The 22,356-nt window shown below is 41.6% G+C and overlaps 1 protein-coding gene across 2 annotated transcripts in view; it reads left to right on the forward strand.

Annotated features, from left to right (window-relative positions):
* The window catches only part of apaf1 (apoptotic peptidase activating factor 1), a 41,048-nt gene that overhangs the window by 7,735 nt on the left and 10,957 nt on the right, over positions 1 to 22,356 (forward strand). The window contains exons 17-27 of one of the 2 annotated variants that reach the window (XM_046378928.1): positions 30 to 176; positions 934 to 1,062; positions 1,390 to 1,515; positions 2,732 to 2,851; positions 3,040 to 3,165; positions 5,461 to 5,577; positions 7,507 to 7,632; positions 9,904 to 10,035; positions 10,132 to 10,257; positions 11,939 to 12,064; positions 13,608 to 13,754. In XM_046378928.1, coding sequence (XP_046234884.1) covers positions 30 to 176; positions 934 to 1,062; positions 1,390 to 1,515; positions 2,732 to 2,851; positions 3,040 to 3,165; positions 5,461 to 5,577; positions 7,507 to 7,632; positions 9,904 to 10,035; positions 10,132 to 10,257; positions 11,939 to 12,064; positions 13,608 to 13,754 — 1,422 coding nt within the window. The remainder of the gene's footprint in view (positions 1 to 29; positions 177 to 933; positions 1,063 to 1,389; positions 1,516 to 2,731; positions 2,852 to 3,039; positions 3,166 to 5,460; positions 5,578 to 7,506; positions 7,633 to 9,903; positions 10,036 to 10,131; positions 10,258 to 11,938; positions 12,065 to 13,607; positions 13,755 to 22,356) is intronic. The other variant, XM_046378927.1, reaches the window with a different exon arrangement.

A 22,356-nucleotide genomic window follows, 5' to 3' on the forward strand; every position in this document is an offset into this window, starting at 1 on the left:
CCTTTTTGTGTGTTCCTGCATGTATGCAGTTATTTCAGGCGTCATCTGCCAATGAGTGGAAGACAATCAATGTGAGAGACGTGTTTACAGAAAGCGAAGAGGACGTCCCTGTCAAGTGCAGCACGTGGACTGCTGACGGCAGCCGTGTCATATGTGCAGCCAGGAATGCCATTCTGGTGAGCATTTTGGAAAGTTTGTTTGAAAGGGAATAATCACATTTTGATGAAGACTGTTGTCTGCTGCAGTGTGTTGTTGTGAATATGATCAAAAGGGTGCAAAATGTTTGGGTGTGGATCTGCCCTTGTTACACGTCTCCACTTCACAGGTAAGGATCCAACACCACAGGGTTCACCTTTATCCTCCCTGTCCTTGCCAGTGTGTCATTTTGTTGAAGGAGACATGAAAGAGAGGCTGTTTGTCACTTTGTCTTCTGCTGAGTTTAAAGAGCGTGTGTCCTGGTTATAAATGTGAGCAGCCCTCCCGAGCTTTCCAAAATCAGCCAGCCTTGTTCCGTAATCAGTCTGTCTGTGTTCTCTGCGTCGTCATTCGTTCGTATTCTGGGTAACAGTCCAAACACTGCAGAGATGTCTGAGCTTCTTTCTTTGGCTTTAAGGAGAATGAAATGAGACTTTAATATTGCAAGTTTGCTTTATCTTAAGATTTTTATCCTCAGGCATAAGATCATTCTTTTTAGTGTACATTAGACTTAATGTGCAATACGTAATGAATTTATGTGGAAATATATACTGTGGTATAGACAACATTATTCTACATATTATGAGCTGATTATTTTAGCTTTGTAGGCATATTGGTATCATTGTGTATAACTGCAGTCCACAAATGCTTTTTAAATCAACCTGAAGTGAAAAAGGTGGTCGCATTCTGCCCAGACTCAGAAAACTATTTTGTTCTCTTTCTGCCACTGTTTCTCAGGTGTTTGACGTGGAGACGTCGGACATGTTGTTGGAGATCAAAACAAACCGTCTGAGCACGGTGCAATATTGTCACGCCTGTCCTACCAGCAATCTGCTGGCTATCGCTTTCTCAAACTATGCCGTGGAGGTATAATATAAACTACTTACATGCACACAATCACACCATAGATTTAGTCTATACATTTTTATCTTGCATGTTCCTTCTTTATCTATAATGTAGAAGTAAAAGGTAATAGATCATGTTTTGCTGGAGATTTTCCACTTTATTATGTCATAATGTTGACAGGATACACATAGACTGACCCATTTTCTGCATTTCTCTCCCAGTTAAGTGCTTTATAAGTTTGAAGGGCATCTAAAAATAATGTGTTAAAAGTATAACACATAAGTATAAGTATGTGTTAAAATAATGTGTGAATAAGTGCACAGCGTTTCATGTTTGCTTTTCATCCAGCTGTGGGACTTGGAGGCCAATAAGAAGATGGCTGACTGCAGTGGTCACCTGAGCTGGGTCCACCGTGTCCAGTTCTCACCTGATGGCTCGCAGCTGCTCTCCTGCTCTGACGACCAGACTGTCAGGGTAAGACTGACTCAGTGTGTGTCGTACACTGACTCTGCTCGCACAGATAGTTTCAGTATTGTCCTAATTGCCTCCTGTGACAGTATAATTAAAGTCATGCTAAGTCTAAACATCACAAGTTGACTAATAATTGCACTCCGTTCCCCCTCTGCCAGCTGTTAGCTTTCAGCCCCTAATGAGGAAAGCACAGGAATTAGGTTGTAAGATTTTATCAAACTTTATTTTATATAAGAGAAAGCGTTGTATAGTAACCATTTTATGCCACAATAGAAATAAAGTTTAAATGGCTACTATATGATTTGTTATGAAAGAAACTGGAAAAACTGGAGTTTTGCGCAGGCTGGTTTGCTTCTATTATTGAGGTTATATAAACATGAGTTGTTAACTGTTTATTTTTACTCTTTGCTCCCTTGAACAAACCAAAATCTGCTATGAGCAGCCTGAAAACAAAGTATAATAAAGGATGGATTTACAGTTAATGAAGACTCATGAATCTGATTGACAAACCAAATCTGCAGTAGAAAATGTGCACATACTGTGGATTCTCTCCTTCTCACAAATTGTCGTCATTGTTTTGGCGATAGGAAGTCTTTTATACCATTTTGTATGTGCGTTCAAAACCAGTTTTACAAGGTGTTGCACATTTACAAAACAAAAAAGCGCTTGAATAAATATTTTAAACACAGACAAGAATGATTAAAAGAGTTAGAAATAATCTTGTCCAATATCATTAGAAATCCAACAAGAGTACGCTGGCTCCTTAAACATGACCACTGAGGCTGCATCCACCTGCAACAGCAACTGAAACCAAACAAAACAGCTAAAATGGACTGAATGTGAAGTCCTTTGGGAGAAAATGTGGGTTGAACCGACCCATTTGTGATCCATGAAGAAGAAAAGCCATCAGCTGTTGGACCATCTGGAAATTCAGTTTGACGTGCTGAATAAAAATGTATTAGACAGATTTGGGTTATTTATTTCTTGCCACAGACAGATTATTCCCAGTTTGCCGCATAACAATGAAAACGCAAAAGATTAACAAGCAGCACCGCAGACAATTTGTAAACGAACATGGTGAACCAATATCATCTAAATGTAAAGTCATTTTGGAGGAAAAATGTGACAAAAATGAGACATAATGTTGCCCGTAACTTTTTCACTGGAGGTTTACGTTATAATCTACCCAAGTCTGTTTTCTGTCTTGTGTTTCTTATAGTTGTGGGAGACAAAGAAGGTGCACACCTCGTCGGCCATCTGCCTGAAAAGAGACTCTGACGTTCTCTTCAGTGATGAAGAAATCATCGTGTCAGCTGCAGACAATTGCAACCGACTGCAGGTGAGCCGAAGGAAAAATGAGCGAATAAATGAATAAACGAACGAGATGCGCCGGACCGGTTGAAACAGTAATGTGAAGCTGGAATGATTGTTTTGCTTGAGTGTGAGTTCGGGTGCAGACGAGTGTTACTGTATTATAATGTGCGTCTGTCCTGTTCTTGTACATAACAATGTGCGTGTGTGTGTCAGGTACGTGCTGGCCGGACAGGATCGGTGCTGTTCCAGTCGGAGGAGAAGTCGTCCAGGATCCGGTGTACGTGCTTGTGCAGGCAGCCCTTCGCCGTGGCCCTGGGCCAAGAAGATGGCTGTGCGCAGGTACTAATATTCAGACCTACAGTACTTACTCTATGTGGATGTATGAATTTGTAATACAGCAGTGAGAATGAGTTCACTTAACTTCAATTTTAGACACTTCATTCTAGTGCTGATGCTCACATGATGAGTCAATTTGAGAGAGTTATTAAGTGAATGATGATATTGTATTATTCGGTTACATTAACCCACACGTGAGCAACACCATTGAGCGTTTACAGCTTCTGAAATATATAGATTTTGTTAATATTTGCCTGTCATATAATAAAAAAAATAACGTCAGTTTCTCAGAGGTAATTAAATTTATTGATTTGCTCATCTTGATCCATTAACAGTCTAAACTGTCCTGTAAGACCAAGAAATTTGAGGCAAATCCTCAAATTTGAAAAATGGAATCAACAAATATTTTACACTTTTTTTCTTTACAAACAAAATAGTTCAAAATAGTTGCGGATGAATTTTCTGTCAATAATCATTAATCGGCTAATAGCTTTAGCTCTGATCGTGATTTGTAGATTTTGTCAGTAAAACAGACGAGTTGATGATAAAAATAATCTTTAGTTGCAGCTCTTCTTTGCGGTCTTATTCAGAGTTAGTTGAGAATATCGATACCGCTCTGTTGGTCTGCTGTAAATACAAAATTACGACCATCAGGCAATTTGCTCAGCTGAAACCAGCATACCAGCAACCCTTAAGCTATAATTAACATGTTGTTATCTCATTTGTTTACTCCAAACTCTTGTCCTTGTTGATATTTGGACTGGTGCAGGTTAGCTGCTTCCCCCTTAGTTTCAGCCTTTATGCTAAGCTAAGCTAATCTTCTTAGAGCTCCGAAACCAAATGAGCATATTTCCCACAATATTAACTATTCCTTTATTTTCTACAAAAATCCACCACATGATGCCCTCAGCTTGACAAAATATTTTATATCCTCCCTTTACTGGACTTTGGGTCTATAAAGAGAACAATTAACAATCAGATAGATAACCACATTGTGAAACTAAAGGTTGTAAATTGTCACTTGTGTGTGTGTGTGTACGTCTCCACTCCATGTTGCCTGTAGGAGGTGTTTTTCTGACCACATTGAGTCATGAGATCTGACATTAGCGCCGTCGCCCTTTTTATCCGTCCTGTCAGCTGTACGTCAGGTCAACTCAAACGCTCAACGCTTTCATCTCCCTCACCTTCCACTCCTCGCCGCTCTGCCTCTCCTTTTACCTGTGATTTCAACACCTGTCACTACGTTTTAAAATTCCCCCTTTTGTTTATCTCTCATGTTTCTTTTGTTCTGTCTGTCTCCTTGCTTCTCTTCCTCCGCTACTCTTCGTCTCAATGATAAATTGCTGTTTGTGGGCAGAGAATGAGATCCTGGTCTTGTATTGTGGCTGTTGTGTGTTTTGTCTGTGAGTGTGTGTGTTTGTTGCTTGTTGTGTCCACACTGTAACAGTAATGGATGTTCCAGGAAGTTCCTGTCCTTACACTATCCATGCTATGGCCAGACCAGCATCCTACAGCAGAGAGCAGCTCTAATTAATTAAAGGGCCCTACAAGCTGAATGAATGTGTGGGTTAATGATTTTAATTACAGATCCTCTCCTGGCCCCAGAGATATGAGAGCAAAGGATTATTGGATGCAAGGACTTCAAGAAGCATAGATGATTAGTAACGTGACTCCTTAAAACGAAGAGAGTAGAAATAAAATGATTAGAGAATAATGAGATTCGTAGTTTTTACATTGAGAAACAGCAAAAAGATGTTTGCCGTGTGTACAAAAAGCTGTCATTTTTCATCGCTTGTTTGCTTATTATACTGTATGTTATATGCTGTACTTGCTGAAATGAAACAGCATTGCTTTGTTGCATTTTATAGTTCTCCTTTTAGAAATGCCAAAATGTTCAAGCATTCATTTAAACCCATTGGACATTATATTTGATGTTTTATACTTTGTCAGTCACTTCCAAACAATTCATACATTTCAAGTGCTTTTTAGTCCTTACAGCTTTAGCTGCTGTAGGCCCCTGACCAAACACCAGAGGGAGCCGTGGTGTTAGCTGGAGGTATTCTTGGTGCCAGTAACCACTGCAGTGGAAGGCATTCATTTCCTTTTCCACCTCATCTCAAGTTATTCGCAACCATTTAAGTGTAGGAAAAAATAACTTCAGTGTCTGACACACCAGCTCCGCATTGTTAATGTGGAGAATAACTTGCACAGGCAAGGACAGAAAGTTACTGTGTGTACCTTTTTATTGTTGGAAAAAGTGCAGCTGCGCAATGTGTGAATGTGTGTGTTCTGTGGCAGGCAGCAGGGCTGACAGCTAGTCAGGTACTGAGAACGGTTGGCTGCAGGATCCGACAACTGCTGACCTCCTTCAGGGGGTTTGTTCTGGCTGTAGGGTTTTTCACAGGCTGCGTGCAGGTATGGTAGGGAAAGAGTAACATCTGTTTTCAAGTGTGTCTCAGAACCTCAAAATAACACACACACACCTAAAGCTAGTATGCTTGTAAGTGTGTATTTTTCAAAATGTCAGATCACAGTGAGATCACTGACTGCAGAAAGGATCTCACTGATGTTACTGTTCTGTCATAATCTCTTGTTATGCAGGGCCAGTTTCAACACCGGCCAAGTCATTCCTCCACCACTTCTTAGCAGTTTTCCTTTGAATTGAGTTCTGCAACACTTCAGAGACTTATTTACTCCCTTGGTAGTGATATTTTAAACAAGTGTTCCCCATCTTTCCTCTTTACATTAGCCAGCTTTTATATTTGTTTAATGTGTTGTTTTTTTTTTTTTTTTACCAAACACCCAAAGGCATTTTCATGACTGCCTTTTCCCAGAACACCTTCAGCCGGATGTATAAATCTCTCCAAAGTGTTCTCTCTCAGGCTTTGAAACTTGCATCTTAGTGCTTGACAAACATGGTTGGCGTGCCCCGAGGCTTGTTCTGCTCAGGCATTTCAACCCTCTCCTCTGAGATGTAAATATTTTAGAGCCTGGTTAAAATCCCGAGCGTTACGAGCCTTTCTTTTATATTTTCAAAACTGCTGCTGCTGTGCTGTGCTGACGATAATGTTGTGATGTACTTCATTTTATTCGTCCGGTGGTCAAAGCATTTTCACATGAGATTTCTGTGTTTTAATCCACGTTTTAAAATCAAGTAGAATGAGTGAATGATTGTTTTTTTGAATGACTTCCATGAATTTATTCTTTTGAAGTTTGTAGACTCACTTACAGCTAGAATAAATGTAAGTATATTATATCACTGGATAAATCCATCTCATGGTTAATTAGAAAAATGGAAGGCTTTGATAAGTGCCATAAGAGACTTTGTAATTGCAGTTGTAATTTATACCCATGACTCTCATCACAATACCTTAATTAGCCTTTGTACAAGTCACTGATTTGTAGAAAGTTCATTTTAGTTAGAACTCTTGAGGAAAATGCTAACATCCTAACAGGCTGTCAGTGACTTTACTAACAGGTATAGTTGCCGTGTTTTGTCAGTAACATGAAAACATCTAGAGCCAAATGTCGTGGCAGCCCATCCAGCAGTGGGTGAGATATTTCAACCTAGACCAATTGAGCAACTGGCCGTCCCTAAAGACGCACCGCTAGCATGACTAAATACTTTTTTGTTTGGCTTCAGATCTGCCTGAAACCCCGTGAATGACTTCTGGAAGTCTCTGGGTCATCGTGTTAGCAACCAGCCAGCTGATCTTTTTAGGGCCATTCACAAAATCTTATGTCTCTTTGAATATTCTCTGAAAGATTTCTCTCTCAATAGCTTATTATAACAGGATCTCGCATAGCAACAACTATCCTGAGTGAGAATGTCTGATGACATATTTTGTCTTTGAGCTGGATCTTCTGAGCATCAGAGCTGTTTGTTCTCTGACTCCCTCTGTAATGTCTCCAGGGCTGTCAGCCCCCCTGACAGCCCTCCCTGGTCTTGTCCAGACTCAGCGGTTGGACTCAGAGCTCACTTTTTCTCCCAACTGTACTTTCTTTTTGATGTGCTTAGCCTCATCAAGCCAGCAGCTGCACTTCATCTCTGTCCTTCTCAATTGCTCCCTAAAAATGTGACTTTTTGTGTTGAATTTTTTTTTTAGTAAACTTTCTGGGACACTTTTCCTCCCTGAGTATATCTTGGAAAACACAACTACAATTTGAGGCTTGCATAAATATTCTAGACACAGTCTGTGAACCCTGTGTGGTGCAGTAGAGCTATCAGTGCACTGTTTTCACATCTTTTTTTTGGCCGAGTCCTACCTTTGCACAAGTATCCTCATGCCATACAGTATGTTTATCTAGATTCTTGTGGTAATCATGTATTTTTCTTACTTCCAGGTGTTGGAGGTGCCCTCTGGAAAGGTCCTGGCCACTTTGCTCGGACACACGAAGACGGTGCTGCACTGTCAGTTCAGTCAGAATGGCCAGATACTTATCACATCCTCTGAGGACACCACCCTAAGGGTAGGCTAACCCCCCGCCCTCCCCCCAGTCTTCCTCCAATTCATCACCATCTCCACCATTTTTTCCTGCCTAATTCATGGACTTCAACCTCCTCCCCCACCTTCCTCCCATTTTTCTTCTCTGCTATCGATTATTTTTCTCTCCCATCCCCATTCGTCACCTTGAGTAAAACCGCCTGCTCTGCCAAATCGCTCATCCTCAGTGTTTCAGGTCTCTTTGGTGCTTTCACCTCCCCCTACCTGTTACACTGTACCAACATCTCTGTCGGCCCTCTTCACCTCACCTGCATTTTCCTTCCCCCCTCTTTTGTCTCCTTTCCATCCTTTCCCCTACTCTTTGCCTTCGGCTATGCCGCTCTCCATAGCTCTTTATCTCCCTCCTGCTCTTGAATTTGCCGTGTGCTGCTCTCTGTGTTTGTGCATGACTATGTGTGTGTGTATTTCAAGCCGTTACGGTCTGTCAACCCCCACCGTTCATGCTCTGTTGCTCATTTCCCCTTTCCTCTCCTCCCCTCTCATCTCGTCCTCCGCCTTCTTCTTCATCATTTCTTTTTGCTGACAGACCTGTCCACTGCAGCACTTCCTTCTCCTGACAACGCAGCACCTTGTTCCGTATTCATGCGGCTGCTGCCTATCCCATCACTATTCTCGGACCATCCGCAGCTTACTCAGAAGCTATTCAAATTCATGCTGTTTGACATGTGCTTGCTAGGAAATGGTAGTGTGTATTTAGATGTTAATGCAGACGCAGAGTGAATGTAAAGAGATTTAATGACACTGATGTCAGTTGGTGATGGATTGTAACCTTTGGATCAATGACAGGTTCTATTCAGAAGGAGAAAAGAACCGCTGTCTGTCCTGCCCACATCTTTGGGCCCAGTTGAACTCCTCTCTGTGGTAATTTAGCTGTCTGCACATTGTCATAAGCATGCACTTTGTAGACAGGTGTTGTAAATCCAGATGAGCAGAGCACACCTAATCAGGTGGTATTGTCCTGTTATTTAAACAGATCATCATGAGTAATGTTGGAATTTAAAGAAAAGTTCAGGTGTTTTTAAACTTGTATCCATACTGGCCTGTAAAGATTTGGGAAGTGCAAATATGATACAGCTGAAATGTGAATGTAGTCAAAGTATACAAAATATTTGTTTTCAAATATTTTCAAAGTTTCCACAAGCTTCTGCAAACATGCTTCAAAGGTTACGACTGAATTCCCTTAAAGTGCATCCATGTTTCCCTGAGATGTGTCCTTTCCTTGCGTCTTAGTCCCTCGCACTGAGGAGGCATGAAGAGACATAAGGTAACCATATGAGGAGAAAAGAAATGATGCAATATGTTTTACGATAAGAGATGAGACGTCCCATGAAGCGGCGTCTGTTTCTGACGACAGCTGGATCAGCTGTCAGTCGGCTTAAACAGCTGTAGAGACTTCTGATGGAGTTTGTGTCTGCATGCGTACAATTTTCTGATAGCCTATGAATAGAGGCAGACCGTTATCACTGCAGAGGTGCAGTGTTTTATCTCTGTAGCCTGTTAACAAACACCTGCACATGAATAACAAGCCGCCTTCTGTATTTATGCTGTGTCCTGCTCCGAAGCACAGGAACCGTTTCTGCTGGCAGAAGGCGTTTCTATTATTTATTCATTATTTGAATCTGTATTCACTGATATTCTGATTGTGAATTCATTTTTTAATAACCCAGAATATGATTATGTTGTCTTTTGAGTACTGGAAATAATTTATTAGGCGAAATGTTTCAGAGAAAATTGAGATTATGTAACACATCAAAACCCCCACAATCAGGAATTATCAGCCTCACATGTGGTTGCATAGAAATGATGATAAATGATGTAAAAAGTGTTTCTTGCCGACAGTCAGACTTTCCTGCTCTCTGTGACATTAATTGTATCCATAATAAAAGTTAATGGGGCAAGTAACAGATCTTGACAAGAAAAACCTTTCTAATTAACTAGGAAAGTTGTTTGTCCTTGTGTTGTTTAGACCTGCAATTAAGTTTCGTAGGATACACAGATCAGTCCAATCAGCTGCAGCGTGCAGTCTGTAACTGATATCCAGTAAGGATATCATGGCTCCTGAGAGATCCCTCCATGATCCTCCCCTCCTCACAACAGAAAAAAGAGCTTTGGGTTGGTGTGCAAGACTTCTGGTTCAAGATGGAATCGAGGAGCAAGATAATCTCAAATAAGTGAATTAAGAGAGTGTGGACAATGGCAAGTGGAGACTGTTTGTCTCTCTGATGCCCTCTTGTAGGTGTGGAGGTGGCAATCAGGGGAGTGTAAAGTACTGCACGGTCACAAGGAACAAGTCAGATGTTTCTCGCTGCTCTCCAGCTCACCCGCCGACACAAGACTGCTGTCCTGGTCGTTCGACGGCACTGTCAAGGTGAGGCCCACACATGCATACTCGCAATAGTGTTAACAGCAGTTTCATAAAATGCAAAATGACCTCTGTCTCTCTCTCTCTCTTGCTCACTACAAGTTGTGGGACATGGAAAGTGGCGAGAAGCTGCAGGACATCGAAACTCATCAGGGAGCCATTCTGTCCTGTCATGTCTCGCCAGACGGGTGCCTCTTCGCCACCACCTCTGCTGACAAAACTGCTAAGGTTCAACACTTACGCTCACACACACAAACACATACTCACAGGATGAGACATATCTGTTTGTGCTGCCAGTAACAACGTGACACCAACGTCTTGCCTCAAACCTCCTTCAGAACTCATTACTTACAGCACATGGATGCGTTGCTGCGGGTGATATCTGAGGCTAAAAGTTTCTCCTGTAAGGAGGCGGGGGACCTTAAAGATAAGCATGCAGCAGATGGCCTCGGGCCTGGTGAGTTAGCTGTGGGTCAGTCTGTCCTCCTGCACTCATATCCAGTGATTATTTAGTCTGCCTGCAGCTCATGGACCCACTGAACCACTAGCCTGGCAGGCTGGCTGGACTGCAGCTGACCCACCTCCCTGTTGCCCAGGTTGCTGTTTCCCAACACTGCTGCGCTTGACTTTGGCCTGACTTTGACCGACTCTGTGGGCTGGAGATGTGATTTGTAACCTTTACTGCTAGCAGCTCTAAAATCGTTGTTTTTCCTACTCGCCTTCCACAGAAAAGGGATCTCCACTGCACAGCTCTCGCTGATCTGTACGCTCTCTGACACTGACCCCCCTCTTGGTGTCATTTACTTTCTTGGATCTTGAAAGCAGCTGCGGTTCTAGTGTTAGATTTATGCTTCCTTCTCTGTCCAGTATTCAACCACAAATGACAACTGGTGTTCCTGAGTGTGCGGCATTAGAAATGATGCAAAGCTGCTCTCTCAGGCATTCGTTGAAGCAGTTGATCTAGAGCCACTGCCACCGAGTTTCACACGGGAATTTGGATTTGGTCGACGCTTACTGTAGAGAACAGCCTCTGGGTTGGCAGCCAACCTGGCTTGTCTCAATGGACGGTAGTGAGAGAGAATGTGTGTTTTATGGATTTGGCAAAGATGATAATTGAGGTGTGTGTGTGTGTGTGTGTAGTGGGGCTGGTTAGCAGCCAGTCACATAGTCCCTGCTCTCCAGACCGAGTAGGTAGCTCAAAAACACACACAAACACAAAGTCCCCGGTTTCCATCCATCTAGAGGTCAAACCAAAAGGTTCAGGCATGAATGTCTTTGTTGAGAACCACAAAAAAGGAGGATTCTCTCTCATTCTATCCTCACTCTTCCTCTTTTTCCTCCTTTTTCTGCTGACCTTCAGATGAATGCGACTTTGTGTGCAGACATAGTTAGCCGGCTGCCAAATGAAGTGTCTAATTATGAGCCGTGTTATTTTCTGTGCGGCGCAGGATGTGACCGGGGTAAGGAAGCAACACAGAGAGAGGAAGAGGAGGGAGGGAAGAGAGAGATGGGAGGAATATTAAAGGGAACAATGGATGAGAGAGAGCGAGAGGGTAAAGAATGTGAATCCAAACAAAGGGAAAGAAAGAAAACAGCAGAGAGTAGGAGAGTACTCATTAGGGATGCAGAGCTGTAACAACATTAGCTCTGTGCTTGGCACGATTATTTGTCCTCATAAGACCTATTAACGGGTGATGACTGCTTTGAGCAACAGAGGTAAATCTATATTATTATATTCATGTTATTCCCAGGTAAACACTGCTGGGTTGGTTTTTACAATTACATTTCAACTGCAGTATATTACACTCAGATGTGCCACAGAATCAGTCAATGAATGTGCAGATTTCAGGCTTTTGATGAACCGATTTGTGTTTTTTGATCTTCCTGATGCATTGCCTTCTGTTCATAGGTGTGGCACTGTGAGTCCTGGCAGTGTATCCACACGCTGAGAGGCCACCAAGAATGTGTCCGAAGCTGCCGATTCTCCTGGGACGGCCGACGCCTCGCAACAGGGGATGACAATGGAGAGATTCGGGTGCGCGTTCAAAACATTAAACCTTTTCTTAACCATTGCATTTATTTTTTATTTTTCACTGTCAGGCGCTGATCTAAAAATTTGGGCTCATTAGGCTCGTTCTGCTGCTCTGTACTGCTATGTTTTGCTAATCGACCTTAGAAAAGTGCCTGAATGCAAAAAGGTGAAGTGGTGAAAGTGGGAAGTAGAACATTTTCAGAGTTATGAGGAAAGTGAGGTAGTTTTAGTAAAAGTGGAGGGATTGATGGAGGTAAAGTGCAGAGACTGCAGATAAGAAGTGAGGAAAGACTTCCCAGTGAGCCTCAGTGTGTCCACACACCAAATGGCATTATGTTTCCAGTATGAAAAGTAAGAACCATCTAATTTCCCGTGCATCATACAAAAAAATGCTATTACACCAGTAAACATTTATCTCAGAAATCACCCAATAATTACATCTCATCACTCATTTAGATAAAGTGCTTACTAATGCATCGTGATTGCTGCAGCGCACAGAGGAGAGATGAGATGAAAGGAAGGAGGCAGGGCTCCTTCTCATATGGGGGAGCAAGGAGCTGCAGGAGGGCGGAGGTTCTGAGAGGAGTTGGGTTGAGGAGAGCAGGAAGAGGAGGAGATGCCTGACAGTGGGAGGTGAAGGAGAGGATTCCTGCTGCCAAATTGGATCCCCAAGGCTGCGCCGCTCATACACGAAAACACACGCATGCACACACAGTGACACATGTGAAGTTAGAGTGTGTGAGAGGTAGAGAGCCGTGACAACGCAGCTTCAGCCAACAAGGGGTTAATGCCCTCTGGTGGCCTCTGCGCTGAAGTGCTCCATTATTCGGAAATGGACAAATCCATCAGATCCAATTACATAAGCCACACTGAAATCTCAACCCTGTTTCTATGGAAACAAATGTGAGTCACTCTGCACAAAAGCATGCCAAGTGTTAAATATAGCTGTACGTGTGATGTGTCATTGTCAAATGGACATGTGAACAGTTGCATAACATCTGCAGTCGACATGATGTGGCGTACAAGCAATGATAGAATCGCAAACCATCTTTTGATTACATATCTGGTGCATTGTGGGAAATTTCTCATCTGTCTGCAAATTCTCTTCATTTTCTCTGATTGATTTCCATTGTATTGATCTTGAAGGTTCATCTTGAGCTTAGAAATGGAAATTAGACAAAATTATCACAAGGTCAACTTTCTTTTGGCCACATCCTGTGACATTCATAGATGGTGTAGTTGTTTTATTATGTGACCTGAAGTGGAGCTTTGGTCACCTCTGATGCCAGGGACCATCCTTGCACTGAGATGATCTCCCCTGATATATGACCACCTGTTGTCACATGATCAAAACTGAGGTTGCGTGGTTTGAGCTAAACCGTCTCCATGGCAACTGAACAAACTCCGTCTAAGTTAAGCAATGTTCTAAAACGTGCAGTTTTTAATCTGTAAGTGGGGTCTGAGTGCTTAACTTTGTGGCATCTTTGTGGTTTTTCCGTGACATTTACTCTATGGGTTGTGTATAACATTCGGCTGTCCATCACAGCTCTGGAGTGTGAAGGACGGCACTTTGCTGAAGATTTGTTCCCGGGATGGTAAAGACGGCATGGATTCACTCCACGGAGGCTGGGTGACCGACCTGCACTTCTCCAAAGACGACTCTGTTCTGGTGTCGACCGGTGGTTACATCAAGGTATGTTGACACACGCTTCAAACATCTGTTCCAAAATAATATTCAAATCTTTGTTCAGTGTTTTTCTTCAACATGTTATACTTTCATTGAGAGTCAAAACTATAGAAATGATTAATATACAACAAATGTCTCTAGTCAGACCTGAATTGAGATGTGTTCCCATCTTTTGATGGCGCATAATCACCTTCTTTCACCTTACTTGGGATGACATATTTGGTGCCTATGTGACAGCAAATATGTCTTAAAGTGCGTGACTGTTTTGTAATGTATTGTTTACAGCCTCTGCTGTAGATAAAAGACCGACTGCTCTGTGTGCCTCTTCCTGCCCACGTTTGCTCTCGAGTGTCCACTGTACACAAGACACTTCCAATAACAAAGTTATGCAGCAATGCACTCCTTCACTCTGCAGGCCTTTGCTGTTCTCGACAGTATATCCATGTAAATATGAGAGGGAGGGAGTTGTTGCGTGATATATTTTTTAATAAAAACAATACAAGTTTACCCCCAACATGCACCATTGTAGCATTAACTAGAGGAGCGTTTCAGTGGTGCGTGTTCATATGAAAACACTCAGTATTTGAGAGAATGATGTCTGCTTATCTGCTTGCGATGTGCCTGGAATAGCGTGTCTACGTGTGTGTGTGTGTGTGTAGCTCTTTCTTATTGCCTTTACTTTTACAAGAGATGGGGTCACAGTGCGGGCAGTCTCAGCTGTGCTCTGATTGGTTATTTGCTCCACAATGATGTAATTCTCAAGGGAGCGCAGTTCTGATCGATGAGGCTTTATATCTCAGATTACTCCTGATACTGTGTGTGCTGTGCTGTGTGTGTGTGTGTGTGTGTATGCATGCGAATATGCACACACTCGCCTTTGTGTGTACCTTCATGTGTGGGTCGACCGTGATGTTACTGTTGAAGGCAGGTGGTTGCTGCTCTTCAGGCTTTTTATAGACAGATGGACAATACGCAGCTTAACCTCATCTGTAGCAGATTTCTGTTGTCGAGATCATAAAACCAGAAGATGAGCTCAAGCACAACGAGGGCCCCAGATATACTTATTATATATTTTGCACAAAGTATTCAGAATTAGAGGATTTTCTGAAAATTCTCAACTGCCAGACCCATAATGTTTTTTTCTGAAGGTACATGCATCGCTTGCAGTTTATAGGTCTCAGTAAAAGCCCTCGGTAGACTATTAAAAAGAAAGATGGGGTGCTAGAGAGGACACCAGACACCGTAGCATGACATCATATGCGAGAAGAGGGATTTAAAAGTTTGAATTCACTGCCTCTCTAACAGAAAGGAGCGCAAGGTCACATTTGAATCCCTGTGAAGCAGATAATCGCGTTTGATGACATCGTATTCCAGATGTTGGATTGTCACAGCATAAGGGCTGGGCAGGCAATAAAAAAGTTTATCACAATAATCATTCATGTACATACATTATAGCATGATAGTGTATGTATGAGCTCAGAGGTTCTTATGTGTCTTCATGCTGAGCGTTAGACGGGAAGATCGATATCACACCCATATCTGTGGGCTAAATATGAAGCCGGAGTCAGTTGGTTGATTAGCTTAGCATAACTTGAAATTCAAAAAAATCAACCTACCTGCACCTCTAAATTTGACTAATTAACATGTTGTTATCTCACTTGTCTAATCACTGCATTAACAGAAATGTCCTTTTATGGGGAGCGGCATACTATGACCATTTCTCAGGTGGGTGTAGTTCCTCTTTATGCTAAGCTAAGGTAATTGTTCAGTAGCTTTGTAGTTAGCATACAGAGATGAGAGTGGTACCGGTCTTCACAGATAATCAAGAAAACCAGTAAACATTCCTCTAGAATTACAGAACTGTTCATTTAAACATTCCCTGGTTATAATCCTGATCCTTTGCTAACTCAACATGACCTGCATGTATTTTTTTGAGAAAGCAGGTTGTCTGTGCCTAAAAGCTGAAAGCCAATTGTTAGCTCAAAAATTATTATTATAATAATTATTAGACATCTATGTACACTATATCATTTCTATTTCCCAGTATGTGATCAGTGCTGTTGCTGTTTCTTTCCAATGTGCAACCCTTGCTGTGCTTTTTTTTTTCCATAGCATTTGTTTTTTAAAAATAGATTTGTAATAGATAGGTCTTTTTTTTTTTTTTTTTTTTAAACCTCTTTCAACTGTGACCAAACCAGAAACCATATTGTTACAGCCAATGAAGTCCACTAATGTATCCTTTGATTTGTTTAATAGTAAAGTTGCCAGACAGGGTTGCTCTGCTCAGTTCACTAATGTAGTTCTCATCAGCTTCGTTTTCCGTTACATCATCGTGACAGTCATAATTATTCTGGGAATCGGCTAATGGATCAGCCCGTTACTCCATTTTGCAGGCTTTACTTCTGTAGTCTCTCTCTTCTTCAGCAAGGCGTGTTGACTTGATGGATCAGCGTGTGGATGTGAGGAGCTGTGATAGATTTTTATGCTTGTCTTAAAGGGTGACCCCCCACCCCCCATCCCACCCCGAGTGGCCAGCTTTGATTGATTAATCGTAGTGTGTGTCGGCTGGACAGCTATGAGAGGCCATCCTGTCTGTCATGGTAATTAACATGACAGAGTGTGCACCTCTTATGACAGATAATATAGCCTGCGGAGTGAGGAAGCATGATAATAATCTAGCTGTCTGTCTGTTATAATGATTATTGCCAACGCTTGTCACAGTACTCGCCTTGTGTTTTGCAATCAGCAAATGTCTTGAAACTAAAACTTGGCAATTATGCCCAGACACAGTTCTTCAAACAGACTTGTTAGTAAATAAATATATTTTTTTTATATTTAAGAACATTCTTTCATACCTAACTGAGTTAAGGATGTGACAGCTAAAAGGGAATGGTATTTCCATATAAATATGAAGCAAGATTACCAGTGTGGTTAATTAAAATATTAACTGATATCCAAAAAGAAAAAAAAAAAATCGAGAATCATTGTAATTATTTTTCTGTCAGTCTTGGAAAAAGGCTTGGCAGTCATCTGAACGGCTTCATAAGGGTATTTGGTTTGTATTCATCCTCAGCTGGTGTAAGGAGAGATTTCATTATGGGGGATCAGTGGGATTGTATTAAATGTGCATTTGGATCATTGATGTAGACTGATTGATATTGAAGTTTGGCTTGAATAACATAAAAGCTCAGAACAATGATATGAACTTTTATTTTTAACTTTTTTTTTTATTTTATTCTTTGGAACCATCACATAACTTGATCATAAAAGGTCATGTCGAAAATAAAGTAAATTGTAAAGCATCTTTATTATGGTATATGAACAGAGCTGCTGTTGACTTACTATACTCAGAGTCACAAAATACCTTTGTATCAAATAGCCTCAAATTGATGTGCTTCTGCTTTCAAAAATTCTCCCAACATACAGCAGATTCTTGTACATTGTTGAAATTTCTCATCTTTCTTGGATTAGCTTGACATTGACATAACATTGTGTCAAAAGACTGTAATGAAAGATGTAGTGATGAACTCATGATGAATTACCACCGGACTACATTTCCCCTCAGCTTTGCATTTTAGCGCCTTTCAGCTCATTGTTTTAGTTTTACGACCTTCAGCTTTTTGTTCTGCAGCAGCAGACGGCTGTTTTGCTCGCCTTGTACCTAAAAGCAAACGCAGACAAAATTTGCAACCAGCTGGTGAAGATTGTGGAGCATTTTTAGTTTGTCAAACAGTCGCATGTGTCCCTCCAGAGCTGGTGGAGACCAAAAAAGAGCCAAAACATCACTCCATTTTAATACTAACATGATATACACACAATATATACATGCTTATACTATAACAACAAGCACATCAGACTTTTAGACTGTGGCAAATCTGTTTTCGTGCTATTTGTAGATACCTAACAAAATAAGATTAATTATAATCCAGAAACACTGAAATTTTCTCACACAACATACTAATTATAGCACCGTTATAGTTAAGTATACACACATCCTCTTTGCTTTGGCAGTGTTCAGTGTTCCTGGAAGATAATCGTTGGGAAAATATTTAAAAATAAGCAGATCAGAGAAGAAGAGCAGGTATGTTTTTCTTATCGTAATGTGATTCACTGGAGAGTTTTCAGCTATCAGATTCTCTCAGATCGCAGCTCTAAACATCAGAAGCCCCCCTTCTACACAATGACTCAGTGTGTCTGCTCTCGCCGCTGAACAGGATGATGTTGTTATTGGTCGGATAAGAGCAGGAGAAGTGACAGCGGGTGATGTCTGCCATGCTTTTCTCTCAGCTGATGGGTTGATGTGATGCAACGTGAGGCTCGTAGCGTGTGGAGACCTTATTGTTTGCCTCGTTTTATTTGTCTCTCTGGCTGCCTGTGTAGATTGATGTTTTCTTGTTTACACCAATGGCCTTTTTTTTTTACTTGTTTCTCTGTCAGTACTTATACCTTAATCATCTCTCATGCTGTTTTTTTCTTCGTCTCTGCATTTCCTGTTCTCTCTCTGTTTTATCACTCCCCTCCCTGTCTGTATGGTCGGGTGATTGGTGTGAGTGTAATTAAAAGCAGCGGGCTATTGTGTGTGAGTGTATGTGCTTGTCCGGTACCCTGTTGTGTGTGGGTACCTGTGTCGAGTTTTTAATTAAACATTTCTTAAGCCTCTTATCATTTCACATTATATAATAAAAAACGGAACACATGCGCATGTTTTAGTGCTTTTGGTTGTGAGCATACGTACGTGCGAGCAGAAATGTGTGTGTGTGTGTGTGTGTGTGTGTGTGTGTGTGTGTGTGTGTGTGGTCCATCTCTCTTGAGAGAGGCTGTTATATCCTACACTGACTCCCATCAGTCCTCCTTCCTTCTGCTCCAAGTCCTGTCGGAAAATGCTATACCTGTCTCACACCTGGCCTTGACACACACACACACACACACACACACACACACACACACCCACCCACACCCTCACACCAAATGGTGATGGCCCAATCTGTCACAGTGCCATGGTGCAAGAGGGGAGGCGGCAGGTGTGAAAAGGCTCATCCTGACTGCATGAACACACACACACACACACACACACACAAACTTGCCCAGGAGCCCAAAATAATTCACACCCAGTCGTCATGTTGCAAACAAAACCACAAAGCACTCAACAAATTTCTTTATAACCGTATCAGTTTTTTATTTATATTATGGACACGTCCCTCCTACCAAAGTGTCTTCCCTGAGTGAAACTAATGTTCTCATTTGGCCTTAATCAAGACCTCTGGGTGTGTTGAACTTTGTTTCTTTCACTAAGCCAGCTGTCAAAGGCCCAGCTGAGGTGTCATCTCATCAGCAGGGACTGCGGATCTGTTCTTTTCCGTTAATCCATTAATTTCAGTTTGATTGGTCTCGCTGATGCAGCTGTCACACAACTTACTGATTAAAAAAAATGTCTTTACTATTGAATTAAAAACTTGAATTTAAAAATTATTAAAGTTACTTAATCTTGAACAAGACACTGGACCCCCACTTTCCTGCTCAGTGGAAAATGTGGTTGTACCAGGCATCTCTCAGGTGTAAGAACACGGTGATAAATAAAAAAAAAATGGGACACGTAAGCTACCTTGCTGCTCTACTAACCTTTAACGCTCTATTAGGACTTCTTGAAAAGGACAAACATGGTAGTTTGGCCTTTCAGTTACTCCACGATCTTTTACTGCAAAACCATCTTTGTTTGAGCAATTGAGTAGTTTTTCTGTCAGCTCAGGAAGAGAGAGAGAGAGAGAGAGAGAGAGTGCAGATTAGTCCTGAAGCTAGTGTGAATTTTCAATCTTCTGTCTCATTGAGTTCGTTAATTTTTACGATTTGGGGCGCAGAACATATGTGCTAGCAGGCCGTCGGCTGTAGTCTTTGTGGTGTGTTCAAATGCAACGTTTTGGCCCAGACACAATTAACATGAGGAGATGCGACATGGTAGATGGTCTTCAGTCCAGGAGAGACATCTTTAAACTGCAACAGGACTGTAGCAACGCACAGTCGCTTTTCTTATTCTCATTCTGTCTGTCACACTGACTCACACACTCACATGCTCCCACACCAGCATTTGTAGCACACACACACTTCAAAACTGTGTATCCCCAGATGGATGGGAGTGTTTTAGATGACAGTTCTCCCCTGCCACCAGTGTTGTCAGACTGTGATGAAGTAGAAAGGGAGAAACACAATTTCACCTTATCTCACCTTCTTACACTCCCCTTGCTTTCATCCTCTATTTTCCCCCGAGTTCCCACCAGACGTGCTCTTCCTGTGTTCTCCTCTAATGGTGTCTCTCCGTTTCACACCTTCATTTGTTTTACGTTTCTCTCTCCGCTGTCAATATCTTTTCTGTCCACTTCGGCGACCTTATTTTTAAAAGTCTCGCTGGAAGCCGACACTCGCAAGGTTTTTCGACTCTCACCCGTGCGCACTATGTCTCTCTACATGATGCTGTTTTTAATATGATCCTTTCTTTGTACAGTAGGCCATTGCTTTGTCTGTCTCTGTCTCTCCCGCTTTCTCACCTCGAGCCATCACTGTTAAGCACCTCCTAACGAGGCCTCGACGGCTAATGAACTGTTACAGCCAGTCATCGCTCTAAGTAAGACTCAACGTGAGGCGGGGAAAGAGGCCAGAGAGACGTGATGAAATGAAGGAGAGAAGGTTGCGCTGACCTTCCCTCAAGAGACATTTGATGGATGGAGAATCTGTCAAAGATTAAGAAACAGTTGCGTTTGGGATTGAGTGAAAAGGACAGGGTGGATAGTAAAAGCAGTCATCTCTCTGAGGGATGGATTGGGGATCAAGCAGTCAAGAATCTCGTATAATGAGATTGACTGAGCCATAAGTAAATGGGTCTCTATTCTCCATCTCTGGCAAGGACCTCAGTGATTTCTCTCAAGGCTAAACATCACTCAGTCCAAGTATTCATTAGTCTTTCTCAGGCTAGAGTTTATGTTACCCCCATCTGCCTCCATCTGAGGTCTTTTTATGTTTCAGAAGTCATCAGTATGACTTGTTGCATATGCGGTTCTTTTGGTTGGAAATAACAACAAAGCTTGCTATCAAAAATCCTTCACTTTAGAAACAAAGTATACCACAGTTAGTGTGTGATGAAGTGTTGGAAAAAAGAACACATCATTGCAGTTTGTTTTAATTAGTTACACAGAACTAGGGATGGTCCGTTTTACATACCACAAATGGAAATGCCTCGGATGCAACCTGCAGTGCTGGATCGGCTATTTGCAAGTATGTGATTATATGCACTGATCCAATATGTGATTGGAACTTGTAATTTATTAATCTTAAACAGGACTCTGTTACTTCCCAGCAGCAATATAAAGGGCAAGCAACTTGTGTAAATTCAACCACACATCAACTTACGTTTGTCCTATATAGCAATCTGAAAAAATGCATGTTAGAAACCTTCTTTACAGAAGCTAACCACAGTAATTATGTAATCCCACTATCTCGATTAAGTTGTGATTAAGTTGTCTGTGTACAAATCAGTCCTTTGGTGAATTGTTTGGTTATAAATCTGACAGCAGTCATCAGGAGCCTGGTTTTGAACTTGTCTCTCTAGCTCTCTCATTTTCATTCTTGACATTTATCTGTCACTTTTAGCAGGAACAAGCAGCACTATGAATTATTTCCAGAAAGTTTGCACTTTTATCCCTATGTTTTATCGCGTCTCCTCCCCCTCTATGGTGACCAGCTTCTCAGCCCTCCTTCCACTGTAGTCAGTCGTAAAATAAATATAAACTCTTTTCATATCCCATGTGGTCAGATGGCACATTTTAAGAGTTAGTCCTGAGTGAGTATATCCTGCCTCTTTTATCGTTCAATCCACTAAGGAAAAAGTCTCCCCAAATAAACATTTAACAAGTAAGTCAAGAAGAAACCTCAGGAAGAGCAACAGAGGATGAAACAGTTGTGCCAGTACCAGTATTAAAACTAAAATATGGTGAAACAACTTGACAGTATTCGGTAAATAAAGTGCAAACATAGACCATCCGTGGAACACTTTGTGCTGCCAAAGCTGATGGAACTTGAAGAAGTAGAGTAAGTAAGAGTAATCTTTTAAATACACCTCAGCAGTAGGCAACAAACCTCAGTAAGAAGCACAAAAAAGTAAGCAAAGTTTTATATTTTGTCCCATCTTTGTTATAGTACAGCAGCAACACCTGCTGTATATTCATCTAAGCAGAGGTTTGATTTTGGTCCCCCAAAATAGAACTAAATTTACAGTAAAAATCTTGTTGCAATGTTATATTGGGATTGGATTTATTTTTTTTAATCATTTATCAGTTCAAAGTCCTTCCCCGCTTGGAGAAAAGCCAGTTTGAAGCCCAGATTTACACTGTCAATCTTTCACTTCTGCTGTTCAAACTATAAGTCTCTTGTACACTTAAGCCTGTACTTCAGCAGCACTCACTCTCATTCATATCGACAAAAAATCATAGCAGGCTTTTTAAGTCAGTCATACTGACTGAACTGGGCTCGGCACGGTGCGCCTTTCATTGCCGTGCCACAGTTTCACAGCATGGCCGACTCTGAGCGCCACATATGTTTTATCCCCTCTGGTGTAAACGTT

This window comes from Scatophagus argus, chromosome 22, assembly GCF_020382885.2.
Source record: "Scatophagus argus isolate fScaArg1 chromosome 22, fScaArg1.pri, whole genome shotgun sequence".
NCBI lineage: Eukaryota > Metazoa > Chordata > Actinopteri > Scatophagidae > Scatophagus > Scatophagus argus.